The following is an 18,501-nucleotide window of genomic DNA, read 5'->3' on the forward strand; positions in this document are numbered from 1 at the left end:
ATCCACACAAGATAACATAATAGAAAGATGGCCACTGAATTCAATGGGTTTTGAATCAGGCCGATCTATGAATTGTATTGTTATTTGTTATCAGACTAGCCATACAAAATCACTTACAACATTGATTCTTTTACTGTTCATATAAACTTAGTCTACACATTGGCCACAAGCAGCAGTTACAGTATTGATAGTAAACAGCTGATCTGGGAACTAGTGTCTTCCCTGCACCATATAGAATACAAGAACAAATAAATGAAAAGAAACTTAATCTGACAGTGTAAAAGAATTAAGAATTCCCTTAGGAAAAAAAACAAAAAAATAAGGAAACAGGAAGAAGAGAAACATAAAAGTAAATTATAGTCTTTGGAAAATGAACTATTGTTTCTTATCCTGTGTTTAGAAATCACAGTGACTGATGTCACTGCAACTCAGAGCGGGAAACAGATTATATTTGACAATTTTGATCTTATTGTAAAACTACTGTGTAAATAGCATGAACTGACTGCTTCCTCCACATCAGCCTCTCTTTGTGAACAGATGTAACAATCACACTATCCTCAGTAGCTTTCCAAAATTGTCTTTCATTTGTATCCTAAGATCTGCCAGAATGAGAGAGGCACTCTATAAAAATTATAGCAAAAGGAAAAAGATGGACTCTCAGAGAAAGAATTAAACTGAGTGAGTTTATCATTTTGAGTAAAGCAAGAGAGATCAAATTTCTGCCAACACAACAGAGTTGTTTTGAACAATAAAACTGTTCTGTAAACTACCACTTGAGTTCAGGTTCTCTGTTACAAGCAGCAGTTAAAGGAAAGGAAAGTTCCTATCCCCTCTACAGAAAGTGGAGGGAGAGCTCCGCATCTCCTCCCCCAACCCAGTCTCAGGAAGCACTGACAACCTATGGCAGTCTCTCCATCTAGTGGTATGAAGTCCCTGCCTCATCAGGCAGGAGAGCAAGAAACAATAATCCTGAGGGCTCTCTCTCACTGGAGGTACTGCCCAGGGAGGTGAGCATCCTGTTCTGCATGTGTGAGAAGAAGCAAAGCACACTATCTGTGCTCATAGCCTCCCCTGCTAAAAACCAGACACTGCAATCTCCCTCTCCTATCTGACCTTCTTTTGTCCAAATAAGGACTGAGCAAACAGTTATAGTACATTGTGAGTGGAGGTGGTTCCCACAAGCTTTGTGGTAGAAGCAGAAAGGAATTATGTGTTGTTGTTTCCATATAAAATTGTAAATGTCAGAGATGTGATGTAAACCCAAAGGAAAGCGCCAAAGCATGTGAATAATTCTCCTTGCTTTCATTCATCCTCCTACTTTTGCTCTTTCAGTGTCAGCCCGGGCCCATTAAACGGCAATGGCTCCAACTTGGAATGAGTCAGTCCAAAGCCTACATTAATGCCAAGCTTATGGGAAAATATTACAAGTCAAATCAAAGTAAATATGAATGGGCATTAGTGAAATTAAAAAAGGGAAAAAAAAACCCTCGCAAGGTTATGCCTTTTAAAATTCCACTGTATCTTCCAATTGTCAAAACATGAGTGAAGCCCATTTGCCATCTGTTCGCATAATGTCAAGAATTAAATTGTATAGGGCTAGATTTTCTGATGGTGTAAATTAGCATAGCTTTACTACGATCATTTAACATCCACCAATTTACATCAGTAGAGAATTTGGTATTCAATGGTAACTGCAGGGTAAGGGTTCTGTGTCAAGAATTTGTCACTGCAGCATAGTTAAAGATAGGGCTAAATTTTGGAAAATGTGCACCCTACCATACATTCACAAAACAAATAGGAGCACAAGGAAAATGCATGAATGTGCCCATAATTGAACATTACGCAACTGGAGACAGTGTGTGCCATTACCCATGTTCTGCATGCAACTAAGTCTTGGCATTATGGACATTTAACCTAAATAATTCCTTTCTTTTCACAGTTACTTTTGACACAGTACTATGTATAAAGTATTTATTTTAGGTATCACTTGCAATCATAGGCATTTGATTAAAATCCTCTTGCAGTTTCTAAAAAGAGACAAGACAGTAAAAGTAGCAAACATGGAAAGACTGATATCCTTAGGAGAATGGCAACAGACCACAGGAATAAATAACTCCTTTGGGATAAGAAGAAATGTCTAGAGAGTCTCAGAATACTCACTATATCGACAAGGTTGGCAAAATATTTATGTAAATGTGTGAAATTGTATTTCATGTTCTCTTTCACTATCAAATATGATTTAAGAAAAGATGCCAGATTTGTTGCAGTGGGTGCATTTTCTACGATACTGTAAGTATCACTACCTGGAACCCCTTAGGACTGCAATATCTTGCAGTAATCCAGTGTTTAGAGTGACTGAAACAAATGCAATGTATTGAGTTTATAAATCCTTCAGATATGGTACAACAATACAACTCATACAATTTTATAAGTATCTATGAGACGATGTGAAGTCCTTCTCCTGACAGTCTAAAACCTTAAACCCAGAATCCTCTATTCTACAGGATGTATCACCTCAAAGCTGTCCTGTATGCCTCAGAACAAACAACAACTTGCAAGCAACATGAATGTGGGTTTTATATTTGTTGGAAAATGAAAAGCACATTTAAAGCTGCATTTGAAGAGATATTTTATGTTTCACAACTTACCATTTGTAACCAAATGTTGGTTGTTAAAACTTGATTCTTTTCATCCTGGGGAGAAGAGAAAAAAAAATGAACAACTCAACATTTGTTCAAGGAAAGGACTATGGTAACATTGTTCGAGAAGTTTTAGTGAAATCAAATAGTCAGGCAGTTATGTTAATGTATCTTTCAATAAAAGTGATCCTGAGTAGTATGTCCTGCTAGGCTATGTGAAACCAGTTATGACTCTCTGTACCCCACTGTAACAGTTTTTGAGTGTTTCTTTTTAAGCTACTACTGCTGGCATCTCCGAAGTGTTTCTTCTTGGTTTGTCCCTGAGCAAAGGCAAAACGAACTGCATTAGAGGTTGCCCATTTCAACTTCGCTTACAAGCTGCTCATCTACTAGTTAACCTAACACATCGGAAATGGAGTTACACCAGGATGCACAAATTATAGAAACAATATGAACAAATAAAACTGGATAATTGCAAATAGGTATTTATGCAAGGTTAGGGCCTGTTTCTGCTACTCTTACCCATGCTAAGTAGTATCTTACTGTACAGAGTCCTGTTGATTTCAATGTATCATGGTTTTACCAAAACCCTGTGTATGGGGAAGTGCATTGCTACAATGCCCCAAGAGCATCCTGGAAACCAGACAGACTCAAAAAAATCTCAGTTTGTCGCAGAGGTCTACACAAACACACTGCAGGTGAATGTACTTTGCACCAGCCCTATCGCTGAAGCAGCATAGGTCCTCAATATACTGGCACAGAAAAGTTCCCTCACGTACTACGGGGTGGAGCTGTTACTTGGCTGGCCACCCACCAGTTTGGGATGGGGAGTAGCAGCTCTGCATAGCCCCTAACTTACCTAAATGGGCACACACAACATAACAAGTCAAGAAAAAGTTATTACTCAATGCAAGTACGGGTGGCAGAACTAATGCCTTAACTTTAGAGATAACTAAAAAGATAATTTCCTCAGTTCTCAGACATGGATAAATATTTGTAACCTCAATACCCTGCACCTATCAGCAATTACTCAGCCCTCAACCATACCTTCCTCAGGGTATTTCTGCCTCAGTGGGATTCTATCAAGGTAATGGGATACACTGAGCTCCAATTCCCATCACTAGAATTTGTTTTCTAAGCTGAATGTAAAACACCCAGCCTTTTCTGTCTTAAATCAAACTGAAGCTCCCTCTCCATAAGTTTTACCCCCACCCCCACCCCTGAGCTCTACCAAACAAATTACATGGGAATTCACTCTTTGGAGATTCCACAGCATATCCCAGAGTCACTTGTACAGTGTGAAAGGGCTCTCAAACCAGATGATACATCTACAACCTCTACAATTTTAAAAGCAAAAGTAATCTATGTTTTATTCTTCACCAAATAATAAATGTCCAAAGACAACCGTATTCAAATTTTTACATACAAGAGTCTTCTTAAACTGAAAATGTATATATGCAATTTAATCTGTAATCCATTGGTCTGCAGACTTTTGAATGAATGGAAGGACTGAAAGACCTTTAACTGTAGCGGTATCAGGGCAGTGCATTAATAGTTATACAGCATGTAAAACTAGCTATAGCTGCCAGAGAAGATGACATTTTAATAGCAAATGGAGACGTGTAAAGAGGAACATCAGTAAAGGTGTGAAACTGTTACTGAATCGCATGGGATCCCAACAACTGAATGTACAACATAAAAGCAAATGAAAGAATTCAGATAAAAATACCCCCTAATTAGTATTCTGCCTGGCTCCATTCTCCCCCTAGATGAGTGTACTTAGCCCCCATAAAAGTCAATAGGATCTGTGCCCCAGCCAGTGGCAGAATTTAAAACTTTCTCTTTATATTCTGTCTCGTTCATTCAGTGAATCCTGCCTTTCATCCAAGACTCCCTCCAACAGGCAAACATTTATGTCATTTATGAGTCTTTGGGGCAGGGGGGAAGGAAATTGTCTCATCTACCCTTCAATACTAGAAGTACAGTACTTGCTGCAGGCTAAAGTTATGTCTTATGAGAGTAAAACAGCTATTATGGTTGCCAAAAATATAGCTGATGGTTGAGTAAAGATGTTGCTTTTTCTGTAGAGATTCACAACAGTCCTTGATTGATATTAACAGCTATTACTCTGTAACATTTGTGTGATGCATCACTCAAGCACCTATCCGTGTTATCAGAGAGTTTGCCAGTCTCAGTAGCATAACAGGGCTAGCTTCCAGTGGACATTAACTCATTAATTAATGAAGAAATTATGTCCACTGGATCATTCACAATATTGCAATCAAAAAGTTTAAATACTTTTCTATTCACTGGTGTTATCCACCTTTTGGGTGAGGTGTAAAATCAAGATTCTGACAACTTGTGATCAGTATCATCTCCAGCACCCTGTGTCTGACTCCACACCCGAGGCTCCCAGTTCTGAGCAATATTGCTCCTCCTCATATCAGACGAGAGGTTGCCACTAGCAAGTTACTGAGGAAAGTATGCGCCAACTCAAGCCTGCCGGGGCACAATGACCTTTTTAAACCACAAGCTGCACGTTTTCCATCAAGTCGTCCATTATGATTTCATCCGCCACGCCAGGATGTTAGGACGGAAACACTCTGGCGAGAGGAATGGATATCTGTTATAATCCCCAACCAGTCCCTTGTTGCCAACCCTACAATTTGCCCACCTGGTTTTGACCTGTCCCGTTGCCAATGGTCCCTGTTGAACAGGTTCCGGACCGGGCAACGGTTTCTGTGCAGCCAACCAGTATTGCTGGGGCCTTCGTGACAGCCCTTTGTGCAGCTGTGCAGCCCTTCGTGACAGCCCTTTGTGCAGCAACACAGATGATGACGCGCATTGTCGATGAATGCCTGCTGACTAGGTTCAGCGGTGGCCTAGAAGAACTGCATCATGCCACTGAAGATGCCATTGCTTGGCTAGACAGCTATGCACACACTAAATAAATTAAAGATCTCATAGCACTTTTCTTAAGGCTATGCGTTTTAAACACAGGTGGGCAGACAAATTCCAATTACACCTTGTCTAGTCTGTAACAGCCATGCAAAACCATATGCAGGACACTACCAGTGTGTGAATTCGAACTGGGAGCATTTTACATGCACTTTCCTCTGTGTAAATGGCTGCACAAGGTGCAAGGCAGTAGAGAAGCAGGTAGCTGGTTGAAATCTTGTTGCAGAACTGTTAGCCTAGTGAATGTGCACCACTAAGCAACACACTGACCGCCTATTGTGTATTTTGTTATTTTAAAAGTTCAGAACCTGAAAGAGGGGATTTGAACATAACGGTGCCCATTTGTATCACAATATTAAAGGTCCCATCAGTGGTTTAATCATAAATCCCCAACTTCCAAGGCATTGTAACTCAGCTGTAAAAACTTCACTGCAGGCTGAAGCTTGGTTTATAATATTCCTATCCTAGAGAAAATTATTTCACACAATTTAGTTAAAATTGGTTTGGCTGATTTTCATCAAAAAGAGGGGGAGACTGGCAGTTCTCCGGTTTCAGAAGCTTTGCATTTTACTCTGCAATCTCACGAACAGCTTCAATTGGCGTGGGAGGGGACATTCTTCAGGGTTTTTGTGTGTGTGTCTCATGCTGAACAATGCGTTTGAATATGATGGATGAATTCTGAAAAAACAGCTTCTCAGCAAAATACATTTACATTGTTTTCCATCACAGCTGTGCACAACCTCTTAACAAAATGTTTTGACACTAAAATGGATCATGAAATTTTGCTCAAACTCCATCACATTTCAAATTTGTCATCATTTTGCAGTATTTTAGCAGCAACTACTTGGGGGGAAAAGTGTTGCACGCAGTGAGGCAAACCATTTCTAGAGCTTCTCTTACAAATATTGTTTTTAACATGAAAAGGAAAGAGGACTTCACATTGCACCTGGAGGTGTCATAAACAACAACACAGAAAACAAGGCCAGGAACAAAATGACTCACTTGGGCGGGGGGGTTACTATGTTAGCTACTTTAGTTAATGCAGGCCTTAAATCACACAAGAACAGGGGTTCTCAAACTGGGAGTCGTGGGGTTATTACATGGGGGGTTGAGAGCTGTCAGCCTCCAACCCCAAACCCCACTTTGCCTCCAGCATTTATAATAGTGCTAAATATAAAAAAGTGGTTTTAATATATAGGGGGGGGGGTTGCACTCAGAGGCTTGCTGTGTGAAAGGGGTCACCAATACAAAAGTCTGAGAAACACTGCACAAGAATAATAGTGTGATGAGTGGTGACTATGGAGAAAGTATTGGTCAAACAGCTCAGCTCACTAAAGAGTGTTACTTTATTCATTTAGTGGCAGCCTTTGGCTACCAAACTCATAGCAATAGTAATGATTCAATACTGTACAGGGTAAATTGTTGTCAAGCTAATTATGACAGTAGGCTGGGCCTATGGAAGTAATGAAAGGGAGGTAACTGTGATCAGTGAGGCTGGGGAGGTTATACATTCTCTGTTCCTAAGTGGATGGGGATGGAACTGAAAGCTGGAAATTTCTCCATGTACACTTCTAACAGTAATAGAACTGCCTTCTCTCCCCCTTCCCTCTGTTGTTGTTGTTCTTAACATTCAACAATCTCTCAGGCTAACTTTCTTTGGGAAACCCAGTATCACACCCTCGCTCTACTCTTCCCAAAACCTCCACCTTCAACAAAACACACTTGGAGAAGATACAGGGAAATGTAACAAACATCCTTATAAGGGGCCTTAACCCAGCCAGCTTTCAAATGGGCACGAGCCCAGCTAGTATTCATGTCTCAGATTTTAAGCACATCAAAGGATGAGCAGTGAACCCATCTGCAATTCTGTGATAAATGCTAACGGGATAACTTTCTCCCTAACGACAGTGTCTGGCAATCCATCTGCCCATGCACTCCAAAACAGAATTAAGGGCTAGCATAATTAAGGGCTAGCATGCTGCCCCGGACTTTTCTCACTTAGCCATGAGTACGGGGCAGCATGCGGCTGCACCACTGTCAGAGGGGCTGCAGAGGGCACTGTGGCTCACAGACAAAGAATTCCTCTCCAGCTCTCCTATTGGTCTACTAGGAAAGTAAATTACTTCATCCTTCTTCAGGGTTCAGCTTACTCCACTCAGCTCACTCTTCTGACTAATGCATGAGGTACAGGTGAGAGGGGAGAGAGAGTCACAGCATGGCTCCACCCACTTCCACCTATGCCCCGGGAGAACACTGGCTGCGCAGCCCCTACTATAATCCATGTAATCCTAATGCAGCAGCACAGAAGATGAGCGAGAGCCTTCTTCTCCTGCATTGGGTTTATGTCAATCTAGTCATAAAAGTTCCCATCTGTTTTTCTTAGCAATTGCACAAAGAAAATGTGTACACTGTGATGTCAAGTGGTTTGAACAGGGAGCTATTCAGACATTCAGAACATTTTCAGCACTTGCTGGTGGGCTGTTTTGGAATGGTATCCCTAACTCTATTAAAACTATCAGAATATGAAGGCTTTATGCAACGTTTAGTGATAACAAAGCTCCAACACAAGCTTGATTCCTCACAATGTGTTTCTTACTTACAGAAAACATGCACTAAATATATGAATAAATGTAACTCTTATGTAAGCCAAACTGCAGCTCCACTAATATCCAAATAGTGACCAGTAATACTACTGAATAATAATTTACTGCCTGATTCTTATTCCCTGCTTGAATATATGGTAGAACAAACCATAATCAAGCAATAATTTACAATTCCGCAAGCCATACAATTAAAAAGGCTGAATGCTCCCCTGAACTGTGCTGCAGTACAATTCAAACATTTTATAGAACCAGTAAGCTTTTAAGTTTACTTTAAGAAGTGAAGCTATTGAGGTGCAATCACACTTCTTGGGTGCCTTTCCAACCAGTTCTTCTCAATACATTTGTTATCCTTTTTACAATTCCTCTATTAAAAAAAAAAAAACTTGTGTTAACTCTTTGGACTGTTTCAGTTGTGATGAAAAATGTAACGTTTTGTGAAAACGTAATTTTTCAAAAATCACTGAATGCCTGTTTCAGAAACATATTCTCCCAGACCAAGATTTTCAAAAGTGACTCATGATTTTGGAGTAACTCAGTTTATGGGTCTCTAACTTGACACGCCATAAAGAAACCTGATTCCCAGAAGCACTTTTAAAGTTGCTCAAGTTGAACATCCAAAAATTGGCACCCAAGATCACTAATCACTTAGAAAAATCTTAGCCCCAGCACTCTTGGACCCCATATTGGAAAGACCAACCATTATAATGCTTATATACAGGGCTAGTAAGTTCGAATGGACATTGGAACCTTAACTGTGAATTACCTAGGATACTAGTTTTCACTTGCACTCCACACATTATTTTAATGTAAGTAAATGAGTGAAATACTGGCCATGCTGAAGTCAATAGCAAAACTCCCAGTGACTTCAACAAGGCCAGGATTTCAGCCAATGATTTTGAGAAGGAAGCCTGTTCAGTGTTTGCTGACCGACCACATCAAGCCTCTTAAATGCTAATTTTTCACGTCATTAAAAGTTGCAAGGATGATCCACTAAAAGGTTTCTCCCTTCTTTTAATGACACAGCTTGCTTCCAGACTCCACCAAGAAAGGCCTCCTTGTACTGGATCAATTGCACCGTATGGTAAAGGATTTTTTTAAAAACACTGTAAGCCATACCTCATTATAGAAAAATGCTGAGCTCCCAAGCAGCAAATCATAATGAGACAAGACTGTTTCAGCCAGTTGCTGGCCACCAATACCACAACTATCAATTTCTTATTCTATACTGTCACTTATTTACAGGTTTTAGCAGGGTAATAGTCAAGTAGGTTATTCACTTCATTCTCTTTTATGTCATTGTCTGAGCACTTCCTAATTAAATATTTGAAGCATCTTTTGACCCACTAGGTTAAATAATTGGCACCTAATGACGTTTTTTCCTTCTTTTTTGAAACCCTAACAATGTTCTCTAGTTAATGAATTTACCACTTAATAGAGTGAGGTTTTCCTCCTATGTACTATACCTCAGCAGAGTGAAAGAGACAGAATTAATGTCTGATCCCTTCAGCCTCCACAGCCTTTACTGTTCATAATTAAGGTTGGAGGCTGATTTAGACCCACCTAAAAATCAATTGCAATTGGCAAAAAGACACTAAAAATCCTATTTACACTCTGTGCTGCTCCTTGGCTTCTAATTGATAGTTTTGTGACAAGGTCATACCAAGCTATTGTCAAGAGGAAGCTGAGGTTCACTGAAGCTTTCAGGCCATATGAGACAAACAGATAAATTTATTTTCGTAGCGATGTGCTGGAGGTGGCTGCTAAAAGCCCCTTGCTGCAGTTCTGCCACAAAACTAAACAGGTTGGGATGATTTCCCTGATCCTGAAAGCAGTACGCAGAGGATGTGTGAAGCTAACTCATTCGTAACATTTCAACTTTTATAGGAGCCCCTCTTAAAATTAGCAAACAAAACCTGTTTGGAGACGAAGAAAGGTCCAGTGGCCAGGGAACTAGCCCAGACCCTGATCTGCCACAGACTTCCTGTGTGACCTTGGGCAAATCAGTGAGGTTCTCTGTGCCTCAATTGCCCATCTGTAAAATGGGGAGAATAGCACTTCCTACCTCACAGGTGTATTGTATGGATAAATCCATTAAAGACGGTCAGATGCTCAGATTGTGCTGTGATGGGGATTATATTGGAGCCATAGATATAACGGTAGTTAATGCTGTGGCAGGACAAACACCATCCATCCAAATGGAAATAAGAGATTAAGGGAAAATACTGTGCATTCCTCTCTACTTTCACATTTTCTGCACTATCAATAATGAACTCCAGCACCTCCATCTCCAACAGATATTCAAAAGAAATATGTACCCCATCTTCATCAAACTTGCATTCTAACACGAAACCTAACAGTGACCTCGTATGCTTTTATAACAGTACATTCCATGCAGTTAGGAAATTAACACTGCTGAGGTAGCTGTTAAGGTTTTGCATTTGAGTCAACGTTTAATGAAGTGAGGGAATGCTTACTTTTTGTTATCTGGAGGTGAGCACCTTATGTAGTGTATAACTGATAGCACTGCAGGCAATATGAAAATGGAAAGGAATGCAGTGGATAAGATTAGAAGAGGTGAGATGTGAATTTCTGGTTTCCCCTTTCCCAGCCCAGGGAACTTTTCCCTAGGCTACAGTGTGGTGGACGGATGAGTGAGTGGACTGGATAGGGTTGGTCTCTTTCCTCCCCCGGGAAGAAACTTTTTTACTCCTGTTAGAAGTCTACATGGAGCTGAGTGCTAGAAATTTCTCTATCACTTAGAGATAGGGAACGTTTAACCTCACACACACACACCCCAACAACTACCACCTCCCCCTTCACTAATTAAACAGACCCTACCAAAGTCTTTGTTTTAATGAATGTTATTTCTAATCCGACTGACAACTGCTAAAGTACAGGACATAGCCAACTAACATGGTTAGATAGAGGGGTCATTGAATGTTGGTTATACATACAAACCAAAAAATAAACAATAAATAAATAGAATCAGAGAATCATAGAAGATTAGGGTTGGAAGAGACCTCAGGAGGTCATCTAGTCCAACCCCCTGCTCAAAGCAGGACCAACATCAACTAAATCATCCCAGCCAGGGCTTTGTCAAGCTCAGCCTTAAAAATCTCTAAAGGATGGAGATTCCACTATCTCCCTAGGTAATCCATTCCAGTGCTTCATCACCCTCCTAATGAAATAGTGTTTTCTAATATCCAACCTAGACCTCCCCCACTGCAACTTAAAGCCATTGCTTCTTGTTCTGCCATCTGCCACCACTGAGAACAGCCTAGCTCCATCCTCTTTGGAACCCCGCTTCAGGTAGTTGAAGGCTGCTATCAAATTCCCCCCTAACTCTTCTCTTCTGAAGACTAAACAAGCCCAGTTCCCTCAGCCTCTCCTCATAAGTCATGTGCCCCAGCCCACAGATCATTTTCGTTGCCCTCAACTGGACTCTCTCCAATTTGTCCACATCCTTTCTGTAGTGGGGGCCCCAAAAACTGAACGCAATACTCCAGATGTGGCCTCACCAGTGCCGAATAGAGGGGAATAATCATTTCCCTTGATCTGCTGGCTATGCTCCTACTAATGCAGCCTAATATGCCACTCATATCCAACTTCTCATCCACTGTAATTCTCAGGTCCTTTTCTGCAGAACTGCTGCTTAGCCAGTCGGTCCCCAGCCTGTAGTGGTGCATGGGATTCTTCTGTCCTAAGTGCAGGACTCTGCACTTGTCCTTGTTGAGCCTCATCAGATTTCTTTTGGCCCAATCCTCCAATTTGTCTAGGTCACTCTGGACCCTATCCCTACCCTCCAGCATATCTACCTAAAACACTAATCAACTAATGTGTTGTCAACAGTCAATCTGGGCGTTCGGTTTGGAGAACATATTTACCATTATGTCTAAAATCTTCTGTAGACAAACCCTACCAATGTAATTAATATACTAAGAAACAGTGCGTGAGGAGGAATGGTATGGACAAAGGACAGGTCCCAGAGTACTTCAGATTTCTTGCAAAAGGGGTACAAATAAATATGAGACAATCTAGTGAAAAAACTGTGAAAAGGGGTGATTTTTAAACTATTATTCTTTCTGTATCGATTCATTTCTCATCAAATCACCAAGAAAAATTCAAATCATACTCAAAGTTTAGATTCTATATTCTGGGGTTTGTAATTCCAGTAAGATATTTTTGCATAACATAGGTTTAAACTGCTGCAAATCCTACCTCAACGCGTCAACATGGTGCAGCAGTGACCCTGGCTGTTCGACAGCAATGATAGCAGAGTGCGTTCTCCGGCAGGTCTAACCATGCTATCAAGGTGTCAGACTGTCAGCCCAGCAAGGGGGTTGCTTCCTCTGTGAGGGGCGTATAATCCCTCTTTCTGAGGCTGTAAGCTAGCTAAGTTGAGGAGGTAAATGCGCCACTGACAGCCCAGCCAGTGGATGGCTGAAAATAATGGATAAAATAATATGGAAAACCAAGTCTCAGTTCTCTGCATGTTCCTCGATCCCCACTCCAGAGGCAGTGAGGCATTCAAATGACGAGAGGCTGCAAAGAATCTCAGGTGCCAGGTTGCCAAAAGGAAACCAGACAAGTCTCTCAGTGTGCACTTATAACTGCAGAACACTGATGAGGGAGGAATCAATAAACCATCTCATGGAGGAAAAGGCAAAAACAGCCTGCGATGAGCTGGGTGTTTGCGAAACACGACAAAAGGAGATGGAGGTCAGCTGGAGGGACGGAAGCACGGTCATTCTAGGAAAAGGAGAAGGCACAAGTACAGTTGGAGGAGTCGAATGCATCATAAACAAGGAATGGTCTTTGAAAATTGTCTCATGCCATTTGAAGTAATTGCATATCGGGGTGTTTTACCTCTGATTGAACCGAAATAGTACTCTCAAAATCATCCAGATCTATGCTCCCACAAGTGCATGCGAAGATGATGATGTGGAAGGATTCTGTCAGGAACTGGAGAAAACCCCCACTCAGAGTTCCACATATGCGATTGTGATGGGAGATTTTAATGCCAAGGTTGGAAGAGGGAGAGAGGGCGAAAAGTTCATAGGAAGGTACGGTATCAGAGAACGAAACGCGCGAGGAGAACGACTAGCTATATTGGCAGAGACGAGGAGAGTGTTCATTGGTAACACCTGGTTCCGAAAGAAGGCCAACAGAAAATGGACCTGGATTGCACCAAACGCAAAGACAAAAAATGAAATCTATTACTTTCTGATCAATAGACGATGCATCGTGCAGGATATTTCAGTAGTGCCATCATTCAGTATCGGTAGCGATCATCACCTACTGAGAGCCAAACTCATGTTCATTGTGAAGGTGGAGAAAAAGGAGCTGTGTATGGCAAACAGAAGGCACCAACCGGTAGCTTTCGATGAGGCAATCCTGAAGGGAAACATTTCTAGGGAAGATTCGAGCCTCCTGGAAGACTGCGACGACAATTATGAGAACTTCAGTAAGAGACTGAAACGGTGTATGAAATCAGCTGAGCCTGAAAGACCAAGAAGAGCTAGCAGAAGAATCTCTGAGAATACAAAGACTTTACTGGAGAAGAGGAAGGAAATTAAAAGAAATGGCAGCGACAGGCTTGAGTACTCCCTTCTCTGCAAGCTCATACAAATAAAGTTGAAGGAAGACTTCGAGAAATTTGGAACCGAAAAGCTCCTAAAGGCTGCTAAAGATCGTAAAAGTCTCCAAAAATGCAATCGGGAACTGGCGTTGTACAGGTCATCATTATCGGCTTTGAAGAACAGGGAAGGAGAATCAGTAACTGATCGAACAGAGATGGAGGCGATCAGCTGTTTGCATCCCGTATAGACGTCCCAATGCCATCACTTCAACAAACCAATGAACACATACTCCTGGTTCTCATTAGCAAAGTCCGTCACGCAGTCCATCAAATGAAAGAGAGGAAGGCTCCAGGCAAGGACGGTCTGACAGCAGAAGTGCTTAAGGCGGAAGGACAGGAACTTTGGAAAGCTCTCACCCAAAGATTCAGCCGCTACCTGGAAATCCAGAAGATACCATCCCGTTGGAAAGAGTCCAATACCATCTTGCTGCATAAGAAAGGCGATCGAGAAAAATCTAAAGAACTATCACCCAATCTGTCTGCTTTCACATATCTGTAAGTTGTTCACTAAAATAATAACAAATCAACTGTCGGGAAACCTGGATGAACAGCAAACTAGAGAGAAGGCCAGCTTTCGAAGGAATTACAGCACGATAGACCATATCCTCACTCTAAACCAACTACTAGTGCGTTCAAGGGAATACAAGTTCCCTTTGTGCATTGCCTTCGTGGACTACAAGAAAGCGTTCGACAGCATAGAGACTAACGCCATTCTTGAAGTTCTTTCAGAACAGGGCATCAGTGCGAAATACATCACATTACTAAAGGAAGAGAACTCTGGCTGCAGCACGGACATATCGTTGTTCGATACTCCCCTCCAAATCCCCATTGAGAAAGGTGTGAAACAAGGAGATACAGTTTCACCAAAATTATTCACAGCCTGTCTTGAATTGGTTTTTCGACGAGCAGACTTGAAAGGCGGGATTAATATAAATGGCGAGTGGCTAAACCATCTCAGGTTCGCAGATGATTTAGTGCTGATAGCCAAAAATACAGCCCAGCTTGAGGGAATGCTTAAAGAACTAAATGCGAAAAGTAGTCAAGTTGGATTCAAAATGAACCGGTCAAAAATGAAATACATGACATCAGATGTTCTGCCAAGAACCCAAATAACTCTTGGAGGAGAGCAGATTCAAGAGGTTGATAAATACATTTGGGCCAGGAAGTCAACATGCACCATGATCAGAAAGGCGAACTGTCGTGCAGAAAAAAAGCTAGATGATGCACATTCAACAATATGAAGGACATCCTACAAGGAAAGATCAGCAAAACAACTTGTGCAAATCTTTTTAACTTGACTGTGCTTCCAGCGATGTTATATAGCAGTGAAACATGGTCACTGACAAAGATTGAAGAACATCAACTGTCTGTCACACAGAGGGCAATGGAACGAACATTTTGGGGCATTTTGCTCCGTGATCACATCCCCAACAAAATAATTAGGTAGCAGTCTGGAGTGTGAGACGTTGTTGTTGAAAGCAGGCTCAGCAAAATGCGGTGGGCGGGACATGCGGCCTGACTCAGCGACAACAGATGGACCACAGCTATATCCGAGTGGTATCCGCGAGAACAGAAACGGCCACGCGGTTGGCTTCCAAAGAGGTGGGATGATTTCCTAACAAGGAGATATGGACAAGCATGGCAAAGGATGGCCAGAGCAAGAGAAGATTGGAAGACGTGTTATGATCAACTCAGTTTCAACTGATGAAGGACCAACAGTCTACGCAGGTTTAAAACTCTGTTAAAAGGGAACTCTGTAACACAGCCTTAACTATGTTGCAACAGCAACAGTTTTGAGAATCCATCACTGTCTTAAGCTCTAAAAATGACAGCAAAAGACACAACCTTTCACAAACGGAAATTAAGCAGGTGAGCTACTATACAGCCCAACCTGCTGTATATTTCACCTCTTTCATGGTTGCTCCCCCAACCCTGACATCCTAGGCTTCTGGTGTAAAAGGAGTTTCCTCTGAAGCCAAGTGAATACCTGATGCATCTGGCAGTGCTGGAGCAGATTGTGAAGTGCTGAATGCCTCCTGAAAGCTGCTGGCCACTCTAAACCCAACCACTCTAACCCCTAAGTGGAAGTTGAAGGCATCCAAGACATCACCTTTTTTCCTCTTCTACATTCTACATACAAGGCCAAATTCAGGCATGGGGCAACTTTTCTGCTAGGGTTGTACTGGACTCAGTGACTCTCACATCCTTTCAACTCTGAATCTCTCTGGCTTTAATCAGACCATTTAATACTAGATAAAATATTACACCAGTCCTCAGGATTGAGCCATTATTGTTAACAATACTTGGTGGTTGTTCTGTGGTTCAATTTAGTTGCACATTTTATTGAAGTATTAAAATAAATGTTAAAAAACATTGAAACTTTTTAAAAAACTAAGTCTAAAAAGAAAAACCTTTCCATTAAACTCTGAAGGCCCTTGGGCTTAATTCAATTATAGTCTATAGGCAGCGTGCACAGCTGCCTCCAGCTCATTCTCAATACACAATCTTTGTAAAATAGGATATTAGCATGTGTGAGCAGCAACTACTCTAGTAAATGATGTAACTCAGTTATTTTGCTCCTGAGAATAAAAGTTGTTAATGTATGCATAAAAATTATAATATATAAAATTATACATATATATAGTATGTGGGTGCGCAAGTGTGGTTTACACGTGCACACACACACAAAATAACTTCCAAGTTGTCTTAAAATGACAGTTTTCAGTTAAAAATGCATGAAAGAATACTTATTATTACTGATGCCCTTTATGCCATGCAGAAGAAGAAGAGTGCTTTAACCCATAAAATACCCTACACAATTCTCAGTGTGAAGTCATGGTATGACATCTTTAATTCTTTCTGTGAAGAGTTTTATCTTGGGTACTCTAAAAAAAAATTAAAAGTGTCCATCTTCTCTACGAGCTAAAGTGCTAGCAAAAGGCTTGTTTTGCAAAACTGCTACTACAGCCAATCACAATACTCAGCACTACTGTAAACATGTTCACAAGTGTAATCTTTTGCACTGCAGGTATAGCTCACCTTGCTGCAGCTGAGAGTACCACATGTGCTTTCACCAATTCCAGAGGTTTGCATGTGTTAATAGGGAGAAGGAGAAGAAAAAGGCTGGGAAACAAAGCCAAGTAACACAAAGTGTCACCCCAAAAGGGCACAAATATAAAAAAATATGGTGGGTAGACAAAAGCAGCCTGGGGACAGTTTGGATCCAGGGCTTCAATTTTTAATTACTGTGCAGTCCATCCACCGGAAAGGTTTAGCTTTCCCCGCAGGCCACTGTGTAAAAGTCTGATCCTGCAATTACTTAATAGCAGGCTTGCTATCAAACTATGCAAAGTAGCAATCCCCATGCTTCTTAGTGTTTGGTGGACTGGGCCCTTAGCAGCCTATGGAAAACCAAAATCTTTTTAGTGTATGAGCTACAGAGTCATCAAACACCAAAGCTCTGAATCTGAACTGTTCCACTACACTGCTAGTGTGTGTCACTCACTACCACTGATAGTTATGCATGTGCATCCAATGTAGGATATACTGAAATCACTTTATATGTTGGAACAGAAAAGCTTTAAAGGTTCTAAAGCTATCATTTTCTATCCTCATTTTTGGATTCACTGTTTTTGCTTCTTTGGGGGGGGGCTGATAGGAAGGGTCTTTTTTTGTTTGTTTTTTCCCTCTTTGTAGATATAAAATATCTTTTCAAAACAATGAGGAAAACTTAACCAAAGTTATGTCAAAGCTTGGTTCAGGATCACTTTGGGTTTGGAGCAAGAGTTAGAGGCCTCAGATTGCTTTATTCTTCCTTAATTACAGATAATATTCTACACTCTTTTTCAGAGACAGCTCATGTGGTAACACCACCTTAGGCACCCAGAAACTCCACAAGGCTCCACACACACACTAATCACCCCTATTTCAGGGGCAAGCTTTGTCTCTTCCTCCCCGCCACTCTCCTTCTCCCATGGAAGAGATTTAGCACAAAATTGCAGCACAAAATACAAAGATCTTTTAGGATCATGCAGATCTTGGGCACACCAAGGAAAAAGAATTATCTGCACTGGGACCTGAAGCAGCTCTGGGCCCTGCAATTCTGTCATGCTCTCAGAAAACATCACTGATTCCTTAGTGCAAAAAGGCTCCTGAAGAAACTTGCAATAGCCTCTTACTGTATTGACTTTTCTGCTATGTTCGCCATCCCTGGTCCCTCTTTTCACATAGATTCTTTGCCCTATGGTGGAGGAATGGAAAAATATTGCCATGGTGGAAACACCCCCACCCCTATTCAGCGTAGAGATGGGATATCCACAAAGAGAGAGCTCCCTCGATGCTGAGATCAGAACAGCAACATCTGGGCCTTAGTTTTTACACCATACTTATTCCGCAAACTCTCATTATCCTTCTTGTTCACCACTGACGTTCATTGGAATTTGCCTGAGTGAGGGCCTCATCCTCAGGATATGGCCCTACATGTTCTCTTCCAACTTCCTAGCAAAGAAGTGGATGTTATAAATACACTCAACTACAACTAGCTGTGGTGCTCCAGTTATAACAAACATTAACTACTTCATGGTACCCCTCCAGCTCATACGGAGACTTCACTGCAATAGTAGCTGCTTTTTTTTATTTTTTTTTAACTTATTACAAAAAAAGA

General features: G+C 41.2%; 1 protein-coding gene across 4 annotated transcripts in view; it reads right to left on the reverse strand.

The window, feature by feature from the left end:
- The window catches only part of LOC311527952 (neuronal acetylcholine receptor subunit alpha-7), a 98,300-nt gene that overhangs the window by 41,345 nt on the left and 38,454 nt on the right, over window positions 1–18,501 (reverse strand). For all 4 annotated transcript variants that reach the window (XM_084642453.1, XM_084642452.1, XM_084642454.1 and 1 more), the window contains one exon: window positions 2,649–2,693. In XM_084642453.1, the coding sequence (XP_084498579.1) occupies window positions 2,649–2,693 (45 nt within the window). The remainder of the gene's footprint in view (window positions 1–2,648; window positions 2,694–18,501) is intronic.

The sequence above is a fragment of the Lepidochelys olivacea genome (genome assembly GCF_965140295.1).
Source record: "Lepidochelys olivacea isolate rLepOli2 genome assembly, chromosome: 10".
NCBI classification, from domain to species: domain Eukaryota; kingdom Metazoa; phylum Chordata; order Testudines; family Cheloniidae; genus Lepidochelys; species Lepidochelys olivacea.